The sequence below is a fragment of the Leopardus geoffroyi genome, chromosome A3 (assembly GCF_018350155.1).
Source record: "Leopardus geoffroyi isolate Oge1 chromosome A3, O.geoffroyi_Oge1_pat1.0, whole genome shotgun sequence".
NCBI lineage: Eukaryota > Metazoa > Chordata > Mammalia > Carnivora > Felidae > Leopardus > Leopardus geoffroyi.
This window is the reverse complement of record NC_059336.1, coordinates 27,026,995-27,053,489: the sequence shown is the minus strand read 5'-3', so window position 1 is coordinate 27,053,489 and position 26,495 is coordinate 27,026,995. Positions and strand designations below refer to the sequence as shown.

Here is a 26,495-nt window from a genome sequence, read left to right as displayed (position 1 = left end):
GTCTGGTTAAAATACTACACAGCTAGAATAAATCATGAAGCTGTCATGAGTATTGTAACTGTTGAACCTGTATGATGAGTACACGGGGATTCCTGTATGAGTATGTAAACGTGTATAAGACATTACTTAGGGAGAAAATGCAAGGCAGTGTAGGTCTGTTACCATTTGTGTAAAAAAAAGGCAGGGAGGATAAAAGTATATTTATATCCATGTATTTGTCTGTATGTGAAAAGATGTTTCCAGAAGGATCAAAAATCTGAAGAGGGGCCTGAGTGGCTAAGGTAAAAGAGCAGGGGCAAGGGGCACATTGTGGGGATAGGGGTGGGGGAAACGCTGGAGACTTTGGTGTTGAACTAAAGAGAATGATGACCCTGAGCACAGGGACAGCAGTGGCAAGCTCTGAATCTAATACCCAACGATTGGAAGTGTAGAGGTCCTTCTGGTGAGCCGGATGGAGGACGGAGGACACCAGGGAAAGCTGGCCAGGTGGGAGACGGAGGTCATGGGCGCTACGGAAGGGCAGAGGCAGTGGGCGTGGCTTCAGGTCTCACCAGCCTCGACCACCAGGGGGCAGCCAAGCCTGCTCCTGAAGGCGTGAGGGGCGGAGCGTCCGAGGCAGGTTCCCGCCTCCAGCTCCGTCCCCGGCTGGAGCGCCCGCCCATAGAGTCCACGTTTTCCCAGACCCTTTCGGGACCTCGGCTGCTACAGGTGGAACTGTATAGGAAGCCCGCCCCATGGTGGGGTCATCGCTGCCGCACCCTCCCCACTCCCTCAACCAGCCTCCCCCAAGCTCTTTTGGGTTATTTCATTCAAGCTGGACCACAGTCGTGTGAGATGGGTACTGCCATCAATCCCATTTACGGAGGTGCAAGTTGGAGCACAGAGAAGGTAGGTAGCTTGCCCAAAGTCACAAGCCCAGGAAGGGTGACCCAGGAAACACACCTGACTTGCCCACCCTGAGAACCAGAACCTTAATCAAACCATGGCTCCTTCACTGGTCTCCAGGTTTCTACTCTGCTCCCCTCCAGAACCTTCTCCACACAGCTGCCAGAGGGTGTTTTGGGGCCCTACGGGGGCATATCATTCCCTGACAACTTCCCTCTGGCTCTCACTGCCCTCAGGATCAAGTTCAGCCCCCTCATCCCACCGCTCTGGCATCACCTTGACCCAGGAGGCCTTCTCAACTCGACACACCCATTTTCTTTCAGCCTGAAGAAAACTTATTCACCCTGTGCACTTGCTTCTTCTTCACCAGGACCACTCTTCTTGCTTCCCCCATTCTTTTAGTTAACTCCTACATTCTTCCAGCCCTAGATCTCATTACCACATCTTCTAGGGAGTCTTCCCTGACTCCTGACTCCCAGGCAAGCTCAGGCTCCACATTAAATACTGTTGGGGCACTCACTATGAGCCTCTTAAGTTGCACTGGCCTCAGAAATGTGCTTCACTTTTGTAATTATAATGGTGTCACCATTCCAAAAACTCCCCAATCACCCTTGATTCCTCTTTCTTGACCGATTTCTAATCCATCAGTAAATCCTGTGGGATCTGCCATTAAAATGTTACCTCAAGTCTGACTCCTTCCTACCTCCTTCCCCACTAGGTCCTTCATTAGTCTTGCCATTCTTCCTCATGGTCACCCAGATTCCACCTTTGCCCTCCAGCAGCCAGACCCATCCTTGCATTTGTCTGTTTTCCCAAGAATGGGAGTTCCATAAAGGAAGGGCCTTGTTCACTGCAGAATCCCCAGGGCTCTAGGACTGTGCCTGTGCCAGGCAGGCCTCAGTAAATACTTGCCAAGCGGCTGTTTCTTCCCCTAGAATGTCAGTTCCTGGGGGCAGGGACTGTGTCCATCCTGTTCACGCACAGCCCCAGTGGCTCGGCACACAGCAGGCACTCAATAAAAACCCCATCAATGGCAGGTGGAGAGATTCAGGCCCAGAGGGAGCTCCCCTGCAGCACCCCTGCCCAGCAGCCAGCCGCACAGCCCCTCCTTCCCCAGCCCGGGGCACACAAGAGCCCAGGTCCTTTGCTCACTGAGTCAACACAGTTTATTACTGAACTGCACTTTCACCTTCACACAGACTATTTCAAAGAGCTGGAACAAGTGTGGGGTGGGGGCTGAGTGGGGGGGGGGGGGGACAGTTGCCCCTAAGGAGCCAGGACCCCCAGCTGGCTTCCCCAGACCAGGGCAGGGGAGGGAGCATCAGGCCGTTCAGTCTCCGGGCACCAGCTCTCCACGTGCACACGCACAGCAAGCCAGCAGCTCCTCACACATAAATACAGACACGCTTAACAAAAATAGTATATCATCTTCACAAGGAATAAAAACTAGTCTCGAATATGTACAGCAGAGAGCCCGGGATGGCTAGGGGTAGGCCGGGACCCCTGGGGATGAGACAGGCCATGGGTGGAGTAGAGGGAGGCCTGAAGGACTCCTGGCCAGGCCACTCTGACCTTGGCAGCCTGGTGACCCAGGCTGAATGGGGGTGGGGCACACACCTGTTTGACCAGGTAGGACTGGCCCTTCCAGCCACCCCCACCTACACCTCGTGCATCAGGGTCTCCTTCCTGCCCTTCCTGCCTGAGGTAGGGAAGACTCTAGGGCTCCCACAGCTGCTCCCTGTAGCTCCCCTTCACGTCTGGGCCGAGGCCCCGAAACCCCTGAACTCTGTGGGCAGTAGCCCAAGGCAAAGATGCCACAGGCTGATCTCGCAGGAAGTGAGGCAGCTGAGGCCATAAACAGCTCTGGGGCACCTGCCTCGGGCCCAGTTGGTCCCTTAGTAATGGTCATGGGAGCCAAGGGAAAGGAAGGGGAAAGGAACTAGGGTGGTGCTAAACTGCAAGGGCCACCCTAGCTTTGGCATGGGGTGCTTCCTGCAGCTACAGCCCCCCACCCTGGGTGGGGCTGGCCTCTAGCCAGAGGCCTCTGGAGGACACTGGGATTGGGGTCAGGGACTTTGGCCAGGCCAGAGGTGGAGAGGAGGTCCTGGTCCTTGTTTCTTTATCCCAAGCAGCTTGAATCCCTAATTAGTCAAAAGTGGCCCCTAAGTGGCTCTTGGGAAGGTGGGGATGATAGGAAGGGGACCTAGATCCTGGAAGGGATAGGGAATGATCAATTCTGAGGCCACAAACATCAAAACGAAGGCAATCTAGTCTCTCCTGGGGAAAAGGGTCAGAAAACTTTCCAGCTCCCTGGCAAGAAAGCATTCTCAGGGAGGCTAAGGGGTTGGGGGGTTCCACCAAACAGGCAGGGCCCTCCAGCCCCAACCACATACACCCCCCACACCTGCCAGCTTCCATGGGGCAGATTTTGGGGAAACTCTGTGGGTTCTGAGGCCAGGAGAACAGAGGTGTGGGGAAGGCGGCTTTCACAGAAGCATGGTAGATTTCTAGAAAACTAATTGCAGGGGACCAGGTCTAGGCCCAACCCTGTGATGGGTAGGTGGCCACAGGCTGCATGTAGTGGTTCTCCTGGTGGCAATGGTTGCTGGATAAAGGGATGTGGTGGGGGCAGGGTAGGGCAGGGAGGGTAAGTGGGTGGTCAGTGTCTGGTCATTTCCGACTGAAGAGTGAGCCCAGCAGAACCACGCCAGCCACAGTCATGCCTGTCAGGAACCAGCGGTTGAAGCGCTCCTGGCCCTTCCGGCTCTCGGCCGCTGCATTGTTCCCGTAGAGTTCCACAAAAGTGTCCTGCAGGGAGAAGAAGAGAAGGTGCTATTTGAGTCCTTTGACAGTAACATGGGGGGTAGGAGAAGGGGGCCATCTGCTGTAATGGTGATTGGAAAAACTATAGCCATCCGTGCCTCCTCTGCGCCAGACACAGGGTTAAAGGCGGCCCTTCTTCCTGATGCCCAGCTGGGGATGACCAACACACATTACTGTTGAGATAACAGGTGCAAAGCTGGGAAGGAGCTTTGTCCAAGGTGAGCTGGCTAAAAAGTGGTACTGGAGAACCTGCGGGAAAGAGATAGGCAGGGGCAGGGAGGTGACAGGAGGCTAGGTGGCTGGAGCAGAGGGCAGGAAAGAAGGGGACAGGGGAGAAGAGGGTAAAGTGGTGAGCGAGAGCTGGCTCATGTGTGGTCTGGAAGCAGAGGAGGAGCATGGAGTTGAGTCTGTGAGTAGCCTTCCCACTGCTGTGACAGAGGGAGGGGACAGGGAGGGAGAGGAGATGGGGCTAAATTCCCAGTGATTCAGGGGCAGGTCAAGTCTGGGGATTATGAGCCAAAGGCTCCTTCTCCCTCTGGAGGGAGCCTCTGGCCAGGATGAGTGATGGGTAGACAGAGTGGGGCAGAGTAGAGGGGCAGCAATGATGATGCAGGACTGGGACAGGATCTAGGAGGCCCTGTCCATGTCTTTCGGCCTGCCCCCAGGGGGCGTGACTCTGGGCCCAGGAGGAGGTGAGCAACAGCCTTCAGCCCTGAGGCCAGTCAGGAGGGAAGCACATGATATGGGGAAGGTAGGGCTGTGGGTTAAATTACCCAGCCCAGGGCGGAGCCAGCCTGTGGGGCAGGGAGAGGGGGTTTGCAGTACCCTTTAGTGAGTCGGCTTTGCTCCCTATTTGTCCTCTAATCCTCCCAACAATGCTGCAGTACAGACCCTCTCTTCCCATTTACAGACCAGGAGCCTCTGGGCGTAGGGAGGTGTGTGTCTAGAGTGTGAATGGATCACCTGCTGGTCCCAGGGCCCATGTTCCTCCTCTCCACCAAGAAGGTGGGCCCTCATTCCCACCTGGTCCCAACTGGCCGAGTGGTGGCTGCTCCCTCAGACCAGTTGGTTCCAAGTTCCACCAGGCCAGTTTGCTCACTGTGATGTGTGCCTGGCCTTCCTTCTGGTCTTGACAAGCCCCCTCAGTCCATGCTCCACACAGAGGATTTTTAAAAACATAGATCAGATCACGGCATGCCTGGGTTTAAAGTCCTCCAACAGCTTTCCCTTGCACTTAGAAAGCCAGTGTCATTTTTGCTCACATCCTGGTACCTAGCAGAGTGCCCTGTGCACCAAACTGCCAAGATGACTCAAAGACTCCTGAGTGTTTATTAAGCCATCAGGGAAACAGCAGAGACACCGAAGCTGCAGCCCCTACCAGATAGTTTACGATGTATGGGGGGAAAACCACTAGAAAAAGTCCCTCCATTCAGGCCATGTCACTCCTTCCCATCTCATCCCAAGCTCTCAGCCTTCACAAGGCTTCCTATCACACCTGGAATAAAGCCCTCACTCCTCACCACGGCCAGCGAGGTCTCGCGGAACCTGCTCCTCCCTCCCTGCTGCACACTCGCCACACGGGTCTCCTTGCTTTTCCTCCAACATCTGCTTGGGAGCTTGCTGTTCTCACTGCCTGGAGCACTTGACCCCAGATCACCACCCACCTCACTCCCTCATTTCACTGCCGACTCTGCTCAAATGTCATCTCCTCAGAGAGGCCTGCCTTGGCCACCTCGTCTAAAATGGTACCCATCCTCCTCTCTACCTGTCCTCTTACCCTGTTTTATTTTTCTCCCCAGCACTTCTCATAACGGTGCATAATGAACAGATTCAACACTTTGTTTCATCTCTTGCACTAGGTGTGGCTTGACGAGGGCAGAGCCCCTGTCTTGTCTCTATATACCCAGTGTCTGGAACAGTGTCTGGCACGTGTTGGTGCTCAATAAACACATGAGTAGAATGAAGGTACTACAAGTCTACTAAGTGCCACGTAGTTACCCATTTCACCTTCATCAGCTAGATTTGAGCCCCATTTCACACTGGAGAGGGAAGACCTTGCCTCGGGTCAGCCGGCTAACAGGTGGCAGAGCCAGGATCAGGACGCAGGCACACTCAGCTCCAAAGGAAGCATGGCTATAGCAGGACACTTCCCTATGTGGGGGGCTGGGATGATGTATCCTGTCAGTAGCGCTAAAATGGGATTCTAGAAAGAGGGGGTGGAGTTGAGGAGGAGCCCTGGGTCTGGAGAGAGAAGGGCAGTGGTGTGGCAGCAGCCAGCCTCCTAATTCTCTGGCCTTGTCGCTGCCCAGGCATCGTCGTGTGGATATGCTTCCGTCTCTCCCCCCTCATCCCGGCTAGCCTCATGGGTGTTGGCGGACAAAGAAATTCTTACAGGAGTTGTAATTTTTCTGGTCCTAAGTGTCCTAAGTGAAGTAGGCCCAAGTGGAGTGACAAAAAAAGATGGATCTGTGATGGGGGAAGACTACTGGGCTATCGGGGGCATGGGAGAAGTGAGGCCAAGGCCAGAAGGAACTGGCTCTCCCAAGGGGCCCAATGTCTCTTAAGAAACCAGGGACACTGGGGTTGCAGCCAAAGTGGGAGAGGCCTGGCTCTCTCGATGGGAACTTTCCTAAAGTAGAGGGCTGGCAGCCACGGGAAACTTTCCTCTCTGGGGCTGGGTTGGAGTAAACAGGCCCTGTCCCTGCAAGGGCACAAAGCACTCACTGTCCAGGAACAGTCATTCCAGGGTGGAGGGAACATTCTCGTTTCGGTGCCATAGAGAACAAGACTCTGACCTGCCCAACCCCCCGACTCATGCATTCCTGGCCAGGACAACCTTCATTAGGAGCTCCTTCTCCTGAGGAGGGGGAGTAGGATTTCCAGGGGCCACGGATTCTGGGGACTGCTTTTGCAGACAGAGCATGAGCAAAATGGGGTGTGCCATTGCAGGGCGGGTGCTGGGGAGACAGTGGTGTGGGTATATTTAGCTCAAGGTTCACACGACACACTTGGAAACAAACACAGCCATTTTCTCAGTGGGCGGTTGCCCTGGATAAACAAGCAGCATTGCAGAGCAGCCTGGTTCTGGAAAAGCAGAGATAAGCCCCGGTGCTCCTCAATGGCTCCCACTAGTTTCAGCCAGAGCTGGCATGGTGGGCAGGAGGGTGAGATGCAAGGGTGAGTGGCAGGGAAGTCTCTGATGTCACAGAGGCTTTCAAGAGACCCGGGCATGAGGCTGTCTGCATTCTCAGCTGAGGTGACAGAAACATGGGGGAAGTTTTCTCTTTGTAGCTGTGACCGCTGCCATGGGATTCGTAAAGGAGTTTTCAGGGCCACCGGGGATAGGCAATGGCTAATGACTTCCATGGGAGGATCATGGACTCCCCCGCCAGCCAGATCCCCCACAAGTTAGTAAGACCAATGCACCTGCCCATTCTATAGTTTCACATGGCTAGTTTGTGGTAGAGCCTGGACTAGGAACTGGTGTCTCCCGACTTGGCATCAGGGCCCTTTAGAGCAGTGAGCCAAGAACCAGGGTCCCCAGGAGAAGCCGAAGCTGGGACCACTTTCAAGATCCTGCCTCCAACAGTCCTGGCCACATACATGGAAGGGCTCCACCCAACATACTCCAGGGTGCTTTTCACCCCTGTGTGTCCTCTTAACTGGTCACCCTCCCCGTATCATCTTCCTCAGTTAGCCAACCGCTACTCAGCTGACGAGACTCCATGACAAAGGTCTCCTTTGTGCTTCCAGGGTTTTTGGACTTTCATTTACACCATAAATATGTCTTTCTTTTTTTTTTTAATTTTTTTTTTAACGTTTATTTATTTTTGAGACAGAGAGAGAGACAGAACACGAGTGGGGGAGGGTCAGAGAGAGAGGGAGACACAGAATCCGAAGCAGGCTCCAGGCCCCGAGCTGTCAGCACAGAGCCTGACACGGGGCTCAAACTCATGGACCGCGAGATCATGACCTGAGCCGAAGTCGGACGCTTAACCAACTGAGCCACCCAGGCGCCCCTTTCTTTTTTTTTTTTTTAAAGTAAGCTCTACACTCAATGTGGGTCTTGAACTCCCGATCCTGAGATCAAGAGTGCATGCTCTCTCTACCCACTGAGCCAGCCAGGCGCCCCACACCGTAACTATTTCTTGTGTGCTAACCATGCTCCAAGCCCAGTACCGGAGACACAGCAGTGAACAAGACAAAGAAGATCTCTGCTTTTATGGAGCTTCTGTTCTAGTCTGTGTGTTCTCAACGGGAGGGCTATCACTCCCAGTGGGGCGAAGCAAAAAATTCTTGGATATTACAGTGGTTTGTGGCTTTCCACGGGGCCACAGCACATAAAGAGATACGGAGTACAGGTGTGGTATTCAAATGTCACGGGAAGGCAATAGGAAAAAAGGTTGAGAAACACTGTCCTGGTGGAAAGCAGACAGGGTAAGAAGCAAGACAATTTCAGAGATGATGGGGTTTTGAAGATAGTAAGTCATGGGGTGGTGACAGAGAATAGCTGGGGGACTGATATAGGTGGAGTGGTCAGAGAAGGTCTCCCTGGGGAAGTGAGGTTTGAGCTGAGAGCTGAATGGCAAGGTGGAAGTAGCCAAGAGAGGATAGAAAACCTGGGGTAAATAAAGAGCCTGTTTCAGCAGAAGCAACAAGTGCAAAGGCCCTGAGGCAAGAATGAAAGGCAAGGTGTCCCTAGGCTGAGCCCCATTTGTGTGTCAGTTCCCCCCTCAGTCAGCGGGCTCAAATCTGACATATGTCTGAAGCCAGGCCCATCCAGACAGGCACAGACGGACTAAAGCTAGATCTCTGCCCAGAGGCCAACTGAACAATGCAGGTTACCTTGCAGCCATCTGCAACCCTGGTGAAGTGAGGAAAAAGGCTGGCACAATGCCCCTCAGGCAGCGACCCATCCACCCTGCCAGGGGCTGAAGTGCAGCACCCACCTGAGACTGATCAATCCTCTGATGCCCACCCTTCTCTCTCCCCTCCCACGTTTCCATCCTTCTTCACAGCGGTGTGACTTTGAGCAGCCCAGTCCTCACTTGTTAAATAACAATAAAATAATAACAACTGCTAATATGGCAGCTGACCTTTATTACACATTTGAATGTTAGCTGTACCAGGCACTGAGCTAAAGCACTTCACCCAGACTGGGGCATAATCCCTGATTACATGCACAATCACATACAGTTGAGTGACTATGTTTTGTCCTGTCTCCTCCACTAGATTGTGTGTGGTTTTATCCCTTGTACCTCTAGAACCTGATGCTGTACCTGGAACACAGCAGGTGCCATTCTAAATGAATCTATTGTATATATACACATAGATTATATATATACACACATATATATACACATGAGGTACACATCATTAGATGAACAAATGATTACTTTTGTTTAATCCTCGTACTATTTATCAATAGCCACATCTACGGATGTGAAAATGGAGGCTTCAGAGTTCACCTGGGACTTGTCAGAGTTCTGGCCTCTTGCTCATTCCGATATCTGATTCTGCCTTCTTCAGTCCCTGCTGCCCCTGCCCACAGAGAACCTGACCTACACAGTGGCAGTGGTGGGAGAGGATTCCTGAGCACTTACCCTGCAAGAAGGCACTCCTCCTGATCCTTTTTGTGGATCAGTTCACTGAATTGTCCCCACACTGTCAGGCAGTGGGTACTGTTGTTAATTCATCATACAGCTGATGGCCCTGGGGCCCTCAGATGATCTGTGACTTGCCCAAGGTCACACAGTGGCTGGGTTGCCTGCACTAGCAGTCTGGCTCCAGTATCTTTGCTCCCAACCTCCATACAAGACTATGCTTACTTTCAAAAGGACAATACTTTTCAAGCCCCATCATGGTCCAGGTGCATGCACTTGTATTACTGAAGGAGGACCTCAATCTACACCCAGGTAAACTGAGGCTCAGAGACACCGAGAGACCTGCCCAAAGTGGGTATGTGGGGAAGTTGGTTGCAAGTTCCAGCATGTGCAGCAGCAACCCCATTTCTGGGCCAGGGCTATAGTCCTGGGTCCCTCTCGGAGGGGGAAGGTTGCCCGAGGCCACCAGCTGAATGAATGAGCTCTGGCCCCCAGCCAGCTGAGGGGAACTGGGTGCCACAGGAAAAGGATGTGACGAAGACCAGGAGGGAAAGTGAAACCCTTCCGTCCTGGCTTCAGTGGGGAACAAGTGCTTGTGCCAGACGGGCCCTTCCTTCCTCTAGGGTGACTCTGGAAGGCCCAGGCCCACCACTTCCTTCCTGCTTGGTTATTTTGGGAAAGAGGTAGGTGGAGAAGAGGAAGGGGCTCCTAGCAGCCCAGAGAAAGTACCAGAGACATCAGCACTGTACCTTCCCTTGGCCTCATCACGGCCCAGCATGGGCAGGCCAGGGATCCCTTGCAGAGTCACTTTCTGCTGCTAGCCTCAGTTTCCCTGAAGGAGAGGCTGATACATGCCTGCTGAATAGATAAATGAGGCCTTGTTAGGAGATCCCAGGGAGATGGCAGGAAGGGGGGATGGGGCAAAAGGAGAGGCCTTATCACTCTCTTGGCAGGGAGTTGCAGGCGGAGACTCGGAAGAAGTGAGGTTTGTGGTTGGAATCCACTTCCCTTGGCTTTCCCGGGGGAGCCGTTGGGGTCAGCAATGTGAAAGAAACACGCCCTTTCTCCTCTACTGGGAGTGGGCAATTCAGAGAGGCAGCTCAGGGCAGAGGCAGAGACGGGTGACCAGATTATGCTAGGGTGACCCCAGTCTAGCCAGCCCAGTTGTGGGCACCATAGCAAACCTCTGTACTTCAGAGCCTCAGTTTCTCCTGTTTTGACCTCCCAAGACAGTGGTGGTGAGATCAGGGGAAGAAAGCACTTAGCACTTACTAAAAAGCAAGGTGACCTCGGTGTTACTGGCACAACAGTGTGTCATGGGGGGGGGGGGAGAGGGGGCTCAAGCCATCTGGGCTTCAGGGAATATCTGGAGGCATCCTTGCAGCAAACTTCACGTTAATCTTTCTCCAGTTCTGCCCCTGTCAGCTGCCAGCCTCTCCTCCCCCGCCTCCTCCCTCACCATTAGTTCTCAGAAGCTAAGCCTGACAGATGTGCTCATTTCTCAGAAAAGGAAGTGGTTGTGCCGGGAGGAGATAACACCTCCGCTGGGGAATTGAGAAAGCTATCGGGCCTAGCAGTGCAAGCGTGGGCTCTCCACCTCCTCAGCTCAGAACCAGGATGCTAGTCTTAGAGGCAGAGACGTTTACTGCGGGCACAGATGCTCATTTAGAGGCTTACAACCTCCTTCCCTGGGATGACTGATATTTACTGAGAACTTACTGTGTACCAGGCATGGTGCTAAGAGCTTCATCATGTATATGAATTCACTTAATCCTAGCAATAACCCCATGAAGTGCTATTGTTACTTTCCATGTTACAGATGAGGAAATGGGCTCAGAGGTCAAGGGACCCTGCCAAGGACGTACGGCTCATATGGCAGAGTTAGGGCTTGTATGCGGCAGTCTGGCTCTAGAGCCCAAGCACTGAATGGCTCCTGGGAGGCTGCTGCATGTTCATATGCATTCGTTCCCTGGAAATCCAAGACCTCCCTCACTTTGCTGTCTCTCATCCCACCCCTGCTAACCCCCTACTGTCTCATGAGTGGATGGCTATAGCTTTTCATTCTTCTTCCAGTGTCCTGGGAGATAAGGTTCACCCTTGAAAAAGAGTCGGAGACTCAAAAGTGACCTCATAACATACCTACCCAACCTCTCATGTGATGCTGAAGCTCATCCCTAACATCCTGATTTCCCAGACAGGTTCAGAAAGGTGGAACATCAAGGTCATGTGGTAGGTGTGTTTCACTCCCGATGGCCCATCCTCGTGGGAGTTCGCAGTCATCTCTAGGGCATCTCTGCTTATATACTCATGGAGCACTTCACTTTTGGAAAGCTCTCTTTGCCTCTTTTCCTCTATCTCCCCCCACTGGCTGGCATCAGATATGGTCCTCTCTCCTCTAGCTCTGTCCCGAGGGCTGCCCAAGAAATCACCAGGGGCTGGCAGAGGAAGCTTTGCTGGCCTTGTTCTGGGTCCTGGACCAGGTTGTGCTCCTCTGTGAGTAGAATTTCCTCATTGGTAAAGTGGCAGTGCTATCTGGATGAGGCCAAGGCTCTATTTCTATTTCTTCTATTTCTCTACCAAGTTGGGCTGCCAGCACCTTACCCACTAAGTCTTGCAATTAGACTTGAGAGGTGTTAGCTTTGGACATTGTCTATAAAATGGAGATTAAAGATGTGCTTATTTCACAAGAACACTGTGAAGATTTAACAGTAATACACATATGGCTCTTAGAATTCTGCATGGTGCAGAGCAAACTTTGAGTACATGTTGGCTATTACTACTGGTCTTATTATTAGACCAGGGCTCAGCTTGAGTGTTAGAGCCTTCTCTGTGGTCTGCAAGACCCTGCAGGATTTCCTCAGCTTTGTCCAGGGCTAGGCTGCTTCATTCTTCACATACCATGTTCTCTTCAGCCTCAGGACCTGTGCCTATGCTGGTCTCTCTGCCAAGGTCTCTCCTACCTATCTCTTAAGTCTTCACCTACAGGTTCCTTCTTCAAGGAGGCCTCCTGCTTTCTGACTCTAAGTCTCCTTCAGCTCTCTTACCAATTTGTTTTGCTGTTCATTTTTTAATTTAAATTCCAGTTAGTTTACAGTGCAATATTAGTTTCAGCTATACAATTTAGTGATTCAACGCCTATATACAATACCCAGCGCTCATTACAACAAGTGCACTCCTTAACCCCCATTACCCAGTTCCCCCATCCCCCCACCCCCAACCATCAGTGTGTTCTCTATAGTTAAGAGTCTGATTCTTGGTTTGCCTCTTTTTCCCCTCTGATTGTTTGTTTCTTAAATTCCACATATGAGTGAAATCATACGGTATTTGTCTCTCTCTGACTGACTTATTTTGCTTTGAGCTGTTCATTTTTTACCATGAGCTCTTTCAGGCCTAGCCCAGCCTGGTCCCAGAGAAGGTGCTGAGGAGTATGGCTGACTGGTGGACAGTGAAGAGGGTAGGGAAGAAAAGGCCAGCTCCCTCTCTCTTTATCCCCATCCTCACTGCCTGGTGAAACAAGAAGGAAGCCCCGAGACACCAGGTGATTGGGCAGGGTGACCAGAACTCCCTAGACAACCAAGTTCTTCCAGGCTCAGGAAGGATGATGGAAGTTTATGGGAAGGTTCTGGAAAAGACATCATCTGAATTGTGTTGAGGCAACAGGCAGGAGGGACCGGGGTTAGCAACCTACAAAGAATAGGGGCTTGGTCTCTGGGGCCAACCCTTTCCCTAAAACTCCTTCTTCTGGGATCTATGCCTCAAAGTACTCCACGGTCCAAAGCAGCCACCCCTCTCTTATTTCCACCCAAAGCTATCCCCACTACCTTGTCTGGTGCTATCAACACTGTGTGCTGTGAAGAGACACCAGGCCAAGAGTCAGTAGATGTGGGTTTTGTGTTCCAGCTCTATCTATGGCTCACTTGGGTTGAGTCTCTTCCCCTGTCTGGGATACTGGGAAAGTCTGGGACTTTCCCCATCTGTAAAATGAAGGGGGGGGTCATCCTCAAGGGCTCCTACTGGTGCTACAGCATGAAGAGGATGAAAGTAGCTCACACACGGATGGATTAGTAACTACCTGAGTTCTCTCTGACGGGTATTCAGACGACCCAATAATTAGCGTGGAAGGTGAGAGGCAACATTCTGGAGTAGAAGGACTTGTTGCCATAAAGGAGTCTGATCTTCCTCCACCTCAGAGCCTGCTGAGTCTTGCCCTCTAACCTGTAGGATTCTAGGGGAAAAGGGCAATGGGCACATCTGTGACCCAGGGCAAGCTCCTCAGAGAGGCCAGATCTTGCCGGGCTTTGTCCCTGTGGCCTCAACCTCTTTCTTCACCCTAGCACTACCTCTGACTAGTCCAAACAAGTCAGGGTATTTTCAGCCACCTTTATCTGATCGGAAATGTTTGGAATTCCACAGCAGAAGGCCAACAGCTCCGGAGGATTTGAGGATGGGAGAAATCCCAGCAACACCCTTCCCTCCCCCCTATACATATGAATGCTCACATATACACTGCTTGAAACCAAAAACTCAGAGCTGAAGGCTCCCGCTGAGTTGCATTTCCTACATTCTGGTTCCTTCTGGTCTTCTCCTCAGTTCATTCTCACCCCAGTCCATGGGTTGCCTCAAGGTACAGAATAGCAAGATGCCTGAAATAGTGCCAGGAGAGCCGGACTACTGCCTCTGCAGCGGGGTGACACGGGGTGGGGGCCACCAGGACGTTTACTGTTCACAGTCAACACCCAGAGCACCCATAAACTGCAGAAGAGCACCACCACCAGGAGGCCCCAAAGCAACTTGCTGTCCCACCTGATGTGACATGTGGATCACTCAAGAATTCATGTGTCATGATCTGTGGCTTACAGAGCTGTATACTTCAACTCCCTCCCTAAACAGATGGAAGACTGAGACCCAGAGGAGGTAAAGGGACTCCCCTGCAAGGCCTCCTGACCCTTGGAGTTGGACAGTGTGGGTTTTGGCTTCAGCTCTATGACTGCCTACTTGCGGGACCTAAGGCAAGACCCATTACCTTCCCAAACCAGGGTTCCTCCCTGAGAGCACTGTACTTAACATCACAGGCTTGGCAGCAAGAAGTAAATGGTCCATAGAACTCAATGAAAGTTAGCTGTTTTAAAAGAGGGGCCTCATTTGTGTTTCTCATGGTCCATCTCATTATTTACGGCTACAAACAAATACACAAAAACAGCTAATATTTACCGAGTTTCTGCCTGAATTCTCAAAATCTTGCAAAGTAGGTGTTGTCCTTATTTTACTAACGAAGCAGCTAAGACTCGGAGAGGTGACAAGGCTTTGTCTGAGATCACCAGCTGCTGAACGAGGGGGTCTGACTCCAGGGCATATTAAATTTGCGAGTGCAATGGGGCAGATGCACGGGGATGTTACTAAGCTCTTCCTTCCTTCCCTCTTTAACCCCACATAGCTGCCTGCTATTTAGTGAAGATCTGCTACTCTTAGGCCATATGAATCAGAAATTATTTTGAGGACACGGAAGAGAAGTGGCATGCTCCCTGGTGCCTCGTGGATGGGAAAGGGAGAGGTGTGCTGTGGCTGCTTTGAGCCCCCGCCCCCCCCCCCCCCCAACCATCAACCCATCCCCTGCAAGGCCAGTCCCTCCCTTTATCTGGCCACTATCTTGGAAACAAAAGTGATGCCAAGTAGCTCTGGCAGCACTCTTATATGAGTTTTCTTTTCTTTTTTAACGTTTATTTTTTTTGAGAGAAAGACAGAGAGAGAGAGAGAGAGGGAGGGAGAGGGAGGGAGAGTGCGCGAGCACGACCATGAACAGGGGAGGGGCAGAGAGCGGGAGACAGAGGATCTGAAGCAGACTCCACACTCTGAGTGCAGAGCCCACAGAGCCCGATGCAGGGCTTGAGATCCTAACCTGAGTCGAAATCAAGAATCGGCCTCTTAACCAACTAAGCCATCCAGGCGCCCCTTATCTGAGTTTTCTAAGACAGATCATGACCCCTTTGTGGGTTGAGCTGTGAGGTTGCAGGAAGGACCAGACAAGCTGTCCTGCTGGCTCTGGACATTCATTCACTCCATAAATCTTTATTAAGTGCCCACTAAATGCCAGGCACTATGCTAAGTACTGGGGATAAAGCAGTGACTAAATCAGATGAAAATTCCTACCTGCGTGAGTTTACAATTTAATGGGAAGAGACAGGCAATAAATAAATGTGTCAGATGGTAGCAAGTGCTAAGAAGAAAAATAAATGAGAAAAAAGGGTTAGACAGAAACATGGAAGACAGGAGAATTAGAACCCATAGTCAGGGAAAGCTTCTTGAGGAGGTAACAGTTGATCAGAGCCCTGAATGAAGTGAGGGTACAGGCATCACAAGGATGTGAGGAAAGCAATGGGAACAGCAAACGCAAAGGCCCTGAGGCAGGAACATACCTGGGCACTCTTAAACAGGAGACACCAGTATGGCTAAAGGAAAATGAATGAGGGAGAATGGTAACAATGGTGTCTGGCAGTAGGCAAGGGTCAGACTGTGCAGGGCCTTGAATGCAATTCAAGAACGTGGTCTTGTCCTTTCAGTGACAAGGGAACACTGCAGGGACACAACCTAACTTTGGTTTTAATGGAGTCCCTCTGGCTGCTGGGTAAAGACCTCCAGGGGGAAGGGTGGAAGCAAGAGGTCTGGTGAGAAGGTGATGTAGTCATCCAAGAGAAATATGATAGTGGTTTGGCCAGGATGGTGCCAGGGAAGCCGGTGAGAAGCAGTCAGATTCAGAGTTTATTTTTAAAAGTAGAACTGATGGGCACTTGGCTGGCTTAGTTGGTAGAGCATGCGACTCTTGATCTCAAGGTCATGAGTTCAAGCCCCAACTGGATGTAGAGCTTACTTAAAAAACAACAACAACAAACTAAAAAAAACAAAACAAAAAAAAAAACCCAACAAAGTAGAGCTGAAAGGATTTGCTGATGGATTTTGTGGGCTAGGGAAGTTGCTAGTCTCTCTGGCCTTGTTTCTCACCTACAACAGGCAGGGAAAGAGGCCTTTGAGGATATTTTTCCAGTTTGATAACTCTGGGAACCCTACGGGATGAAGAAAGAGACAAAATCATTTCTGCTCTCATGGAGGCAAAGCAGTTTGCTCTCCAGGCCCTGAGGGCTGGATGGCAATGACAGGAGGAAGGCAGGGGCTGGACAGAGACAAAGGAAGGACAGGGTCTGCCTACACTGTGGCCGCCCACTTTCAGCAGACACATCAATCACCCAGCTACTAGGGACCTGCAGGGCCATGGAGTAGCCAGGCCCAGGCTGGGGTGGAGGTAAAGGTAGCTCGCTTTACATTAGGAGAGCAGGGGCAGCAGACCTGTGCTGGGTCCAGGGCGTACTAGACAGAAGGTGCTCAGTAGGTGAGTGAGTGAATGAGCAGTGCCTCGGGCCAGGATGTGTGTGAGAACTTCCCAAGTCGTTCCAAGGGGTGAGCCTGACCCAAGGGATTCATCTCCTGTCATTCCTTCTGCATTGATGACATTCTAGACGGAGTCTCAAGTTCCCATTCTTCATGAATGGCAGACCGTGAGGTCTGAAATCACCAAAGCAGCATTTTAGAGCTGAAAGGGCAGACACATCTGGTCCAGTCTACCCACAATTTCGCCATTACTGTTTTGGCCTTCTCCGTGTATCATTGTTATTATTGACATTCCTATCAATTGACTCACTTTTAAAAACTTTAAATAAATGTATTGAAAACTCTCAATCCCTACTCTTCCCCCCCAAAAAGCCGTTCTTTCTGTAATCTTTTCCCTTTTTATTTATTTACTTATTACTTATTTTTTAAAAAGATTTTTTTTAAGTCATCTCTACACCCAACGTGGGGCCCAAACTCACAGTCCTGAGATCAAGAGCTGCATGCTCCACCAACTGAGCCAGCCAGGCGCCCCTGCAATCTTTCTCCTTTTTAGTAAACGGTAGCTGTTTCACTCTTCCAGGTGCTGAAGCGTGGGACACCTTGGAGTCATTCCTAAATATCCTCCCTAGTACTGATCTGTCAGCAAATTCCTTTGAAACTATATTCAGAATTTATCCAGAATCCTACCACTTCTCATTAACTCCACCACTGTCATTTGGTCCAGACCAACACCACTTTCTGCCTGTACTGTTGTAACAACCTCCTTACTGGTCTCCCAGCTTCTTACCCCCTGGCTATGGTCCTTTACCAGAGCGTCCACAGTCTGTCTGGTCAAAACACTCCACTGCCTTCCCATGTCACCTAGAGGAGGAGCCAGAGTGTCCCGTGGTGGCTCACACAAACCATTACCTTCTACCTCTGCTCACTCCGTTCTAGCCACACTTACCTCCTCTGCTCTTCCTCAAACACGCCAAGCACACCCTTCTCAACTTGGGGCCTCTGTACTTGTTCCCTCTGTCTGGAATGTTCTTACCACAGACTGAAAGCAATTCAATGTATCACAGATCGATACATGGTTTATTCCCTCAAATCATGTAGATCTCTGTCCATGTGTCTCCTCCTCAGAAAAGTCCTTCCCAATCCCTCTTTATTTAAAAGAAACAGAAACCAAAGAAAAAAAAAAAAAAACAAACCAAACAACCCCCCAAACCCCAAATGCTGCCTCGCCACCCTCCATTCCCTACCACCTCTCTATCTTTTTAGAATATAAACTCCGTGAAGGCAGATATTCCCAGTAGCTAGAATGGTGCTTGGCACAGAATAGATACTCAGTAAATATCTGCTAAGTGAATAAACGAAATGAAAAGGCAACTTAAGTTATTACTACTATAACTAGAACACCAATATCATTTGCCGCACTGGAAATCAACATAAAATAAAAACATTATTAAAAGAATGTCCATTTGCTTATCACCTATAAGTTACCTTGAAGGTCAGTGATACATGTATCTATCGATCTTGGGCTCACACCTTTACAAAAGAGACACAGGAGGTCCAGAGCAGGAGAAAGCTCAGGACAGAAGCAGCCAGCCAGTTGGAGATCAGTCCAGAAGAACCACACAGGTAAACCCCTTAGTGCCTTAAAACCACAGCCCCACCCCCCCCAGAATGTACACAAAGCAACTGAGTCTTGGGAAAGGTACAGCTAGGTTGAAGCAACAGAGCCTTTGTGAGGGGCCGGAAAAGTTATCCTCTGGACCAGGCACAGAACTGGAGGCTCTGCTGGAGAGAACAAAGACCAAAGAGAAGTGTGCCAGGCTACAGCAATCTCATGGGGCTGCATTGTGGGGGACGGGCACGCACAAACCTGTAGGTGAGGTCCATGGAGACCAGACAGCTGAGAGCAAGAAATGAAAACAGGCTGGGTCCCAAAGGGTGGCAGCTTCAATCCTGTAAACACCAGACAGGCGTGGGGGTTCAGGTGCAGGCCTGGGGCCCAGCTGAGCTCAGGGAGTTGGATGGGACCTTCCCAGCCTCCTCTATCCCTGATGATAAGCTGAGTGGAGAAGAGGCACTGCCAATCCTGTCACTAGGCACACACAGCAGACGTTCAGGGGGAAAGAGACAGAGAGCTACCCTCCTAGTCCCCACATTCCAGATGGTCTTCTCCAGCACCCTCCTAAGTCCCAGCCGGCTCCACCCACACAGGTCCTTGAGGATTCACTATCTGTGTGGAGGGGAACATCCTTTTCCCATCCTCATGGGGCTTAGCAAACATGGCTGCAGCTGCAGGGAGCAAAGCTATTGCTGTTGTAACTGCCAGGCCAGCAATGCTTGACCTACATCTCCATGGTTGGTTGCATGCAAAGAAAAATACCAGGGATTTCCGTTGGTGTTCACCAGATGCAGCTGCCAAGGGAAGGCTGGGCCTTCTGAAGGCCTGTTGTGAGGAGGGCAGGGCAAGTGGTAAGCTGGCTGGGAAAGATGATGGGGCTGGCCTCTAAATTATTTCCTGGCTTTGAGGACCTCCCTAGATTTCGGAGACTCTATCAAATGTTCATCTTTTTTCTACCAAATCTTCCACTGAAGCTTTTTTCCCCTCCTATTCTAGTATATTACCCTAAGAATTGAGAGAAAGAGAGACACAGATAGAGAGAGGGAATGAGATTCTATTTGGAAAAGAACTCCCCAATCTAAACAGTTGTTCCAACTGTCAATTATTGGCATTGGAGGGAAGCTTTTCGATCTGCACAGAAAAGAAGCAATTTGGAAGTTTTGCATGGTAATGTAAAACGGGCCTGGGACTTTAGAGTCAGGACACATGGGTTTACTCCTGCTCTGCGGTGGTTCCATCTGGCTGCAGACATGTCAACTGAGCACCCTGGGCCTCACTTCTGTCATCTATCAAGTGTAGACAATAGACCAGATGATCTCTCTGGCTCTAGTAGTTTCAAGGCCATGATTCTATTCCTAGGCCTTCCCCGTGGCCCCCCTCAGAGGTGCGGTGTCGGTGTCGCATAAGGGAAAAGCTCTCCTAGGAGACAAGAGACCTGAGTTCTAATCCCCAGGTTGCCTTTCATTAACTCACTGTGATCTTGGGCAAGTCACTTCACTTTCTTCATATGTAAACCAAATACTTGCAAGTGCACTGAGAAAAAGCACTACAAGAACTTTAGCATTATTGTGTCTCCCTTGTGTCATTCATCCCTTAGCCATCTGCCTGCCTCCCTCGGGGCTTGTTCTTTACTTGGAATTGCCCCAATTTGCAAACCTTAGGATCCTAGAGACAGAATGGAGGAGGTAGGTGTGTCTGATTGCTGAGGCTATGTTCTCTCACTATAGAAATGTGGAGGTGGCATGGATGGTGGAAAGGACTTGGGATTTAAAGTCAGAAGACCCCAGTTCTCTCCATGGTAAGACCTTCTCTGCTTCCTAGCACAGTCAGAGAGAGGCTCAATGAGATAATGTATGGACACAAAGAAACACTAGACAAACCTTAGTTAATGATCCTGCGCCGTTACTTTATGACCCCAGCCTGGGTTTCCCCACATTCAAAAGGAGAGCTTAAAGTGCAAGCCACAATATCTTAGGAATATAACAGCCCTATTTCTCAGCCTTCATCCTCCATCTTGACCTCCCTTCTCATCCACATCAGGCCCATCCTTCCAGACTCCCATTACCTGGCCACCCAGCACAGAGCCCACAATGCCCTCCCCTCGGGAGGCCGTGGAGGGTTCAGAGTCCTAGCTCTGACACTTATTTGCTGTGTGACTCTGGGCTTATCACTCAAACTCTGAGTGTTTATAAAATGGGCAGAAGCCCTACCCCCGATAGTCTTCCATGACTGTTTGCTATTATTATAATTATGTTATGCTTCCTCTTTCCTGTGAACCCTTCTGATCCTTTTAGTCTGTTCCATTTACTTTGGTATTTGCAGTCTTATGATTTAAGTTATTGAGAACTAGGCCTGTACTTTATACTTCTCTCTCACTGGAGCAGTACATGACAGGTGTTCAAAGAACACCTGCTACACAATTGGGAGATGGGTCCTTTCTAAGCCAGTATCGGGGGGCGGGGGGGGGGGGCATCATCAAACCTCAGGCATCACGTGGCGGCCTGCTCTTTGGCTACCCTATGCTAAGTACCCTATACTGGGGTAGGAGTTGGGTGGGGGGGAGAGGGTGAATGGAAGCTAAAGGGCCCTCTTCTCTAAAGCATTCAGTGTGAGCCAGACTCACCCTCCCGAGAGAGCACCAAATGATATGGACAAGTGGAAGAGGAAGAGAGAGCCAAGGGAAGACCATGGACATGAGTGATTGTGAGTCTAACGGATTGGATTTGCATTCTGTTCTTAATAGCATTTGACCTTGGGATTATTACTTAACTTGTCTTATTCTCAGTTTTCCAATCTGGACAATGGGGACAATAATGTTTCCCAAGCAAGATTATTGTGAGAGTTAAAAATACAACACAGGGTACCTTTTATATAGCATATTACACACAATAGGTACTCAATAAACAGCAGCAACTATATTGTCATTAGTATATTAATCATAGATGGATTTTGTCTATAGGTACCTCTAATGGTCAACACATGCACATAGAGAACCGGTGATTTATGGCTCTCTATAGCAACTGGATGGAGAACGTTCTCTTCATGGAATCCTAATGAGACTGGACATTCTTTCCATGGAAGGAAGGGAGGCAGCTCAGTACAGACAGACCATAGGCCTCAAATGGACATATGGGGGTTCCCCCTTGGGGACTCCATAGTTTCCTGGCTGTGCGTTCTTTTGGCCAGTTATTCTCTCTGAGCCCAATTTCTCACCTGTGTTAGACTCTAAGACCGTATGTTATTCCTCCTGAGAGGCAGTCAAGGGTGTTCTTTAAGAGCATAGGTGTTAGAGGATTTAAACCTGGGGTTAAACTCTGCTCTGCTACTTACTAGCTTGGGCCAGTGACCATGGCACATTATTTAACCTTTCTGAGCTTTATTTAGTTTTCTCATTTAAAAACCTTCCTTGTTGGCTTCCTTGTGGCTGTATTTGCCTGTGCTTGACACATAGTAACCATTTTACTTGATACATGAAAGTGTTATCTTTGTATCCAGGACCCAGCACTGTAACGCACTCAATAAACGTGCTGAATCAAACCCAGCCTCAGTGGAAGGGGTGCACAGAGAAAAGATGCTCCTGTAAACTGGCACCACTGCCATATTCCCACGTTGGCAATATCTATCAAATCATAGGTGCACCTATCCTTTGACCTTGCAATTCCACTTCTTAGGAATTTATCCCCCACAGATAACCCCATATTCATACATGGATGGGCCAAATGACAAATATGACAGGGCTATTCACTGAGTATCGCTATTATAACTGCAAGAGACTGCAAAAAAGTGCCCACTAATGGGAACTAGTTAAATAGAGTAGAGGGGCACCTGTGTGGCTCAGTCAGTTGAGCCACTGACTTTGGCTCAGGTCATCATCTCTAAGGTTCATGAGTTCGACCCCCTCATTGTGCTTGCTGCTGTCAGTGAGGATCTGCTGCCCACCCCCCTCCGAACCTCCCGTGCTCAAGTGCATGGATTTGCTCTCTCAAAAATAAATAAACATTAAATAAATAAAGTTGAAGATAGTATCATGTACAGAATACTATGCAGCTATTAAAAAGAATGAGAAAGCTCTCGATAGACTGATATGGAATGACCTCTGAGACACTGCTAAGTGAGAAAATCAAGGTACCGTGTGCATAGCACACGACTATCTGTATAAAAACTGGGTGAAACATATGGGCATTTGCTTGTGTCTACGGAGTCTATTCTAGCAAGGGAACTGGGCAGCTAGGAGACAGGGGTGGGAGGGAGGCATTTGTTCCTTTTGAATTTTGAAACACTTGAATATATTACCCATTCCAAGAAAATACATCAAAATTAAAGAGTGGGAGAGAAAAAATTTGATTCTCCCACGACATGCATTTGGGGCTCCCCAGAGACTGACGCTTTGGCCAGTTATTACACTATGAGAAGAAAAATGACAACTCAGGTATTTGCATCCTAGGATGCCAAAACAGCATTGCTACTATGTGATTAACTGCACTAGGGTTGCCACCATCTCTGACCCTTTGTCTCAGGGTCCTGTTAAGATGGGGGAGGACCAGCATCTGTGAGGATGCTCCTTTATCCCCCGGGTTAAGGCTATCCAGGTAGAATAACAGGGAAAGAAGGCTCTGGTTAAAATAAAAATTATCCCTAATAGCTCTGGAAGAAAAAAAGGAAGGGAGGGAAACTAGTCCTGGAGGGAGTGGGGGTGGTCAGGCTCTTGGTGCATCCCACCTTTATTCCCAGTCCCTCCTGTTTTTCTTAACAACTAATCTCCTGCTTTCCTGCTGAGAACACTACTGGGGACTCCTGGTAGTATATGGGAGACCCAACTGGCTCTGGAAGAAATACAAATGGCTGATAAAGTATAAGAAAAGATGCTTTACTCCATAAGTAACTCTGAAAATAGTCCTTGGATATTTCATTATGAGAATATTTATACACGTACAAAAGTAGACACCATGTACCCATCACTCACTCAGCTTCAACAATGATCAACTCAATACCAATGTGATTTCATCTGCTCCCAAACACTCTCTTTCACCCTGGTATTATTTTGTAGCAAAGTCCAGACATAGGTCAGTATGTATTTCTAAAAAAGAAGGAATATTAAAAAGAAAAAAAAACAAAACACAATACCATTATATCTAAGATCTGAAAAATCAAAAAAATCTTGGAAGGGCTTTAAATGTGATCAAAACTCTTTTCCAAAGAGGGCACCTTTGTTCAATATGAAATTTTAATGCAGTGTACATAATAAGCTCCAGGTACAACTCAAGTTATAAATAATTCAGATCTGTAGACGTTTAAAACCCACAGAAATAAAGGTATCCCGCCAGCAAAAACTTTAAGGTGACAAAAGAGTCAATTCTAGATCTATTAAGGACTTAAATGTGAAAAGCAAAACTTTAAAACTTTTAGAAGAAAATATAAGCACATGTCTTTAGGACTGCAGGTTAAGGGAAGATTTCTTCAACAAAACATAAAAGTATAAATCATAGAAGACTAAGCTGCATTAAATTAAGAAAGTCTAATAATCAAAAGACACATATAGAAACTGAAAAGACAAACTATAAACTGAGAGCCTACACATGTAGGCAAAAGATTAGTATTTAGAATATAGAGAGTTCCTACAAATCCCTAAAAAAGCCAATCAAAAGAAACAGAGCAAGGACTTAAGCAGGTATTATACAAAAAAAGGAAACATGAATGGTCAATAGAAGTAAGGAAAGCTTCTCCACCCCACTTGTAATCTGAGAAATGCAAATTAAAACCACAAGATACCATCTCATACCCACCAGCTCTACAAAAATTTTAAAGTCTGACCATATCAAGTATTAACAAAGATGTAAAGCAATGGAAACTCACATGCTGCTGGTGGCAGCGTAAACTCTCACCAACACAGAGCTAGGAAAGCAATCCGGGCATGACCTTCCATCAAGCAATTCCACTGCTGGGTGCATTCCCTACAGCAATGATTCTCAAAGTGTGGTCCAGGATCCCAACCCAGACTCACGGAACCAAACACTAGGGGGATGGGGGGGGGTAGGGGGGGGCCCAGCAACTTGTGTTTTAACAAGGCCTCCAGGTGATTCTGATGGGCAGTCTAGTCTCTGAACCACCGCACTGGAGAACATGTGCATGTGGAGGAGACATACACAGGGCATTCAAAACCACATTTGAAATAGCGAAAACAAGGGAACAGCCCAAATAACCACTGACAGTAGAATGGATACACAGACACATAATCATACAAGGGGATATGAAAGTGAACCAACTGCAGCTGTACACTTAACACTGATGGATCTCACAACGTTGAATAAAAAAAAGCGAACTACAGATGAATACACACATAGTATGTTTAAATGAAACTTAATAGCATGCAAAATACTCTCTATATAGTAAAACTGTTTTTTTTTTTTTTTTTTTTTTAACGCAAGGGAATGGTAAATACAACTCTCAGGAGAATGGGGGGAGATGGCTGTGACTAGAGACAGCAACACAAGAGAGCTCCAAGGTGTTCATGAATGTTTGAGTTCTTTTTTTCCATTATTTAAAAATATTTAAAAAATTTTTAAGTTTATTTTTTTGAGAGAGAGACAGCACGTGCATGTGAGGGGGGGGAGGAGCAGAGAGAGAGAGAATCCCAAGCAGACTCTGCACTGTGAGTGCAGAGTCCGACACAGGGCTCGAACTCAAGAACCATGAGATCATGACCTGAGCCACAATCAGGAGATGCTTAACCGACAGAGCCACACAGGTGCCCCAATGTTTGAGTTCTTAAACTGGGTGATGAGTTTACAGGTGATCATTTTTCCTATTCTTGAAACCTTATATACACATTACATACACTGTTGTATTTACAATAACTTTCTTAAACAAAGAAAAATGGTGTGCTGGAAAATAATGCAATTCTCAGTCAGAACTGCAACCACTAATTCTCACTACACGTGTGGTGTCCAAAGGGTTAAGCCTATTTCTTGGCCTGTGGGTAGGAGGGCAGGCAGCAGCTGGGGCACAATGGGAGTCCCTGGCTCCAGCTGGCTCCAGGCTGAATCCGCCTGGATCAAGCACCACGCCCAGGAACTGGCACCTGGGGAGGGAGGCGGATGGGGCTCTGGACAGGTGGCACCTGAAGCCCTTGGTGACCTGATACATGTCAGGGACTCGGTTCAGTCAGATAGATGGCAGTTTCCTCCTAGTGGAGCCTCTCCATCTGGTAAGGAAGTGTGTTGGTGGCAGTTGGGGCTGGTGAGAAGGGGAAGAGGGTCTGGGACTCACGGTGGGGGTGGAAAAGGAACTGGGTGGGCTGGGCTCAGATACCAAGGGAGGCTGCTGGGATTAGCACCTGCTGAGAATGAGATTAAGTTTCTTGGGAAGGGCTCATCTATCTAATGCCCCCTGAAAGCTGTCTCCCTGTGGCTTTTCTCTGCTGGACAGATGGTGTCTGAGCTGCCTCTTGGAGGGTGGGCTCCTTGAGGGGGTGGCGGAGGTGGGGTGGGACCTGCTGCCTGCTCGGTCACGGGATTCCCTGCCCTGCACAATAATAATAATCAGAGCTAAATCTTACTGAGGACTTAGTGTATGCCAGCACTGTCCTAAACCCTTCAGAAACATGAAGTTTTCGCAGCATCCAACTGCCTAAAGCCGAAACAGGTTTACATTTGAGGAAACTGAGGCTTGGTGAAGTCAAACACTTGCCAAAAGTCAAACAGCAAGCAACCTAGGACTTGAATGCAGGCAGTCTAACTCCACTGGCCATGACATCTTCCCCTTCTCATTAAATGGCAGCAAGCTCCTTCCAGTTGCTCAGGCCAAAAACCTGGGACTCCTCTCTCACACCTCTTATCCGATCATCAACAAACCCAGTTGGCCCGACCTTCAAATTATACTGAAGCTCTGACTTCCCTACTCACTACTTTTGCCACACCCTCCTGATACAAACTCCCACTGTCACCCAGCCAGCTTCTTACTGGTCTCTTGCTGCTGTCCATGCTCACCTGCCCAATTTCTTATTAGTCTCTTGCTTCTGCCGTTGCTTGTACAGTGAAAACAGAGGCTTTGGTTTGTTCACTCTGTGTACTGAACCTATAGCTCAGTGCCTAATGCATGGCAGGCATTCAGCAAATACTTGTTAATGAACAAATGAATGAATGACCAACATCTCTCAGGAAATGACTCAGATTCAGAGGGGAGGAGTGCCC

At 49.2% G+C, this 26,495-nt stretch overlaps 1 protein-coding gene across 6 annotated transcripts in view; it reads right to left on the bottom strand.

Moving 5' to 3' along the window:
* Window positions 1–2,033: 2,033 nt before the first annotated feature.
* Window positions 2,034–26,495, bottom strand: part of BCL2L1 (BCL2 like 1) — a 48,379-nt gene continuing 23,917 nt past the window's right edge. For all 6 annotated transcript variants that reach the window (XM_045444961.1, XM_045444960.1, XM_045444963.1 and 3 more), the window contains exon 3: window positions 2,034–3,693. In XM_045444961.1, coding sequence (XP_045300917.1) covers window positions 3,556–3,693 — 138 coding nt within the window. In that variant the 3' untranslated portion in view covers window positions 2,034–3,555. The remainder of the gene's footprint in view (window positions 3,694–26,495) is intronic.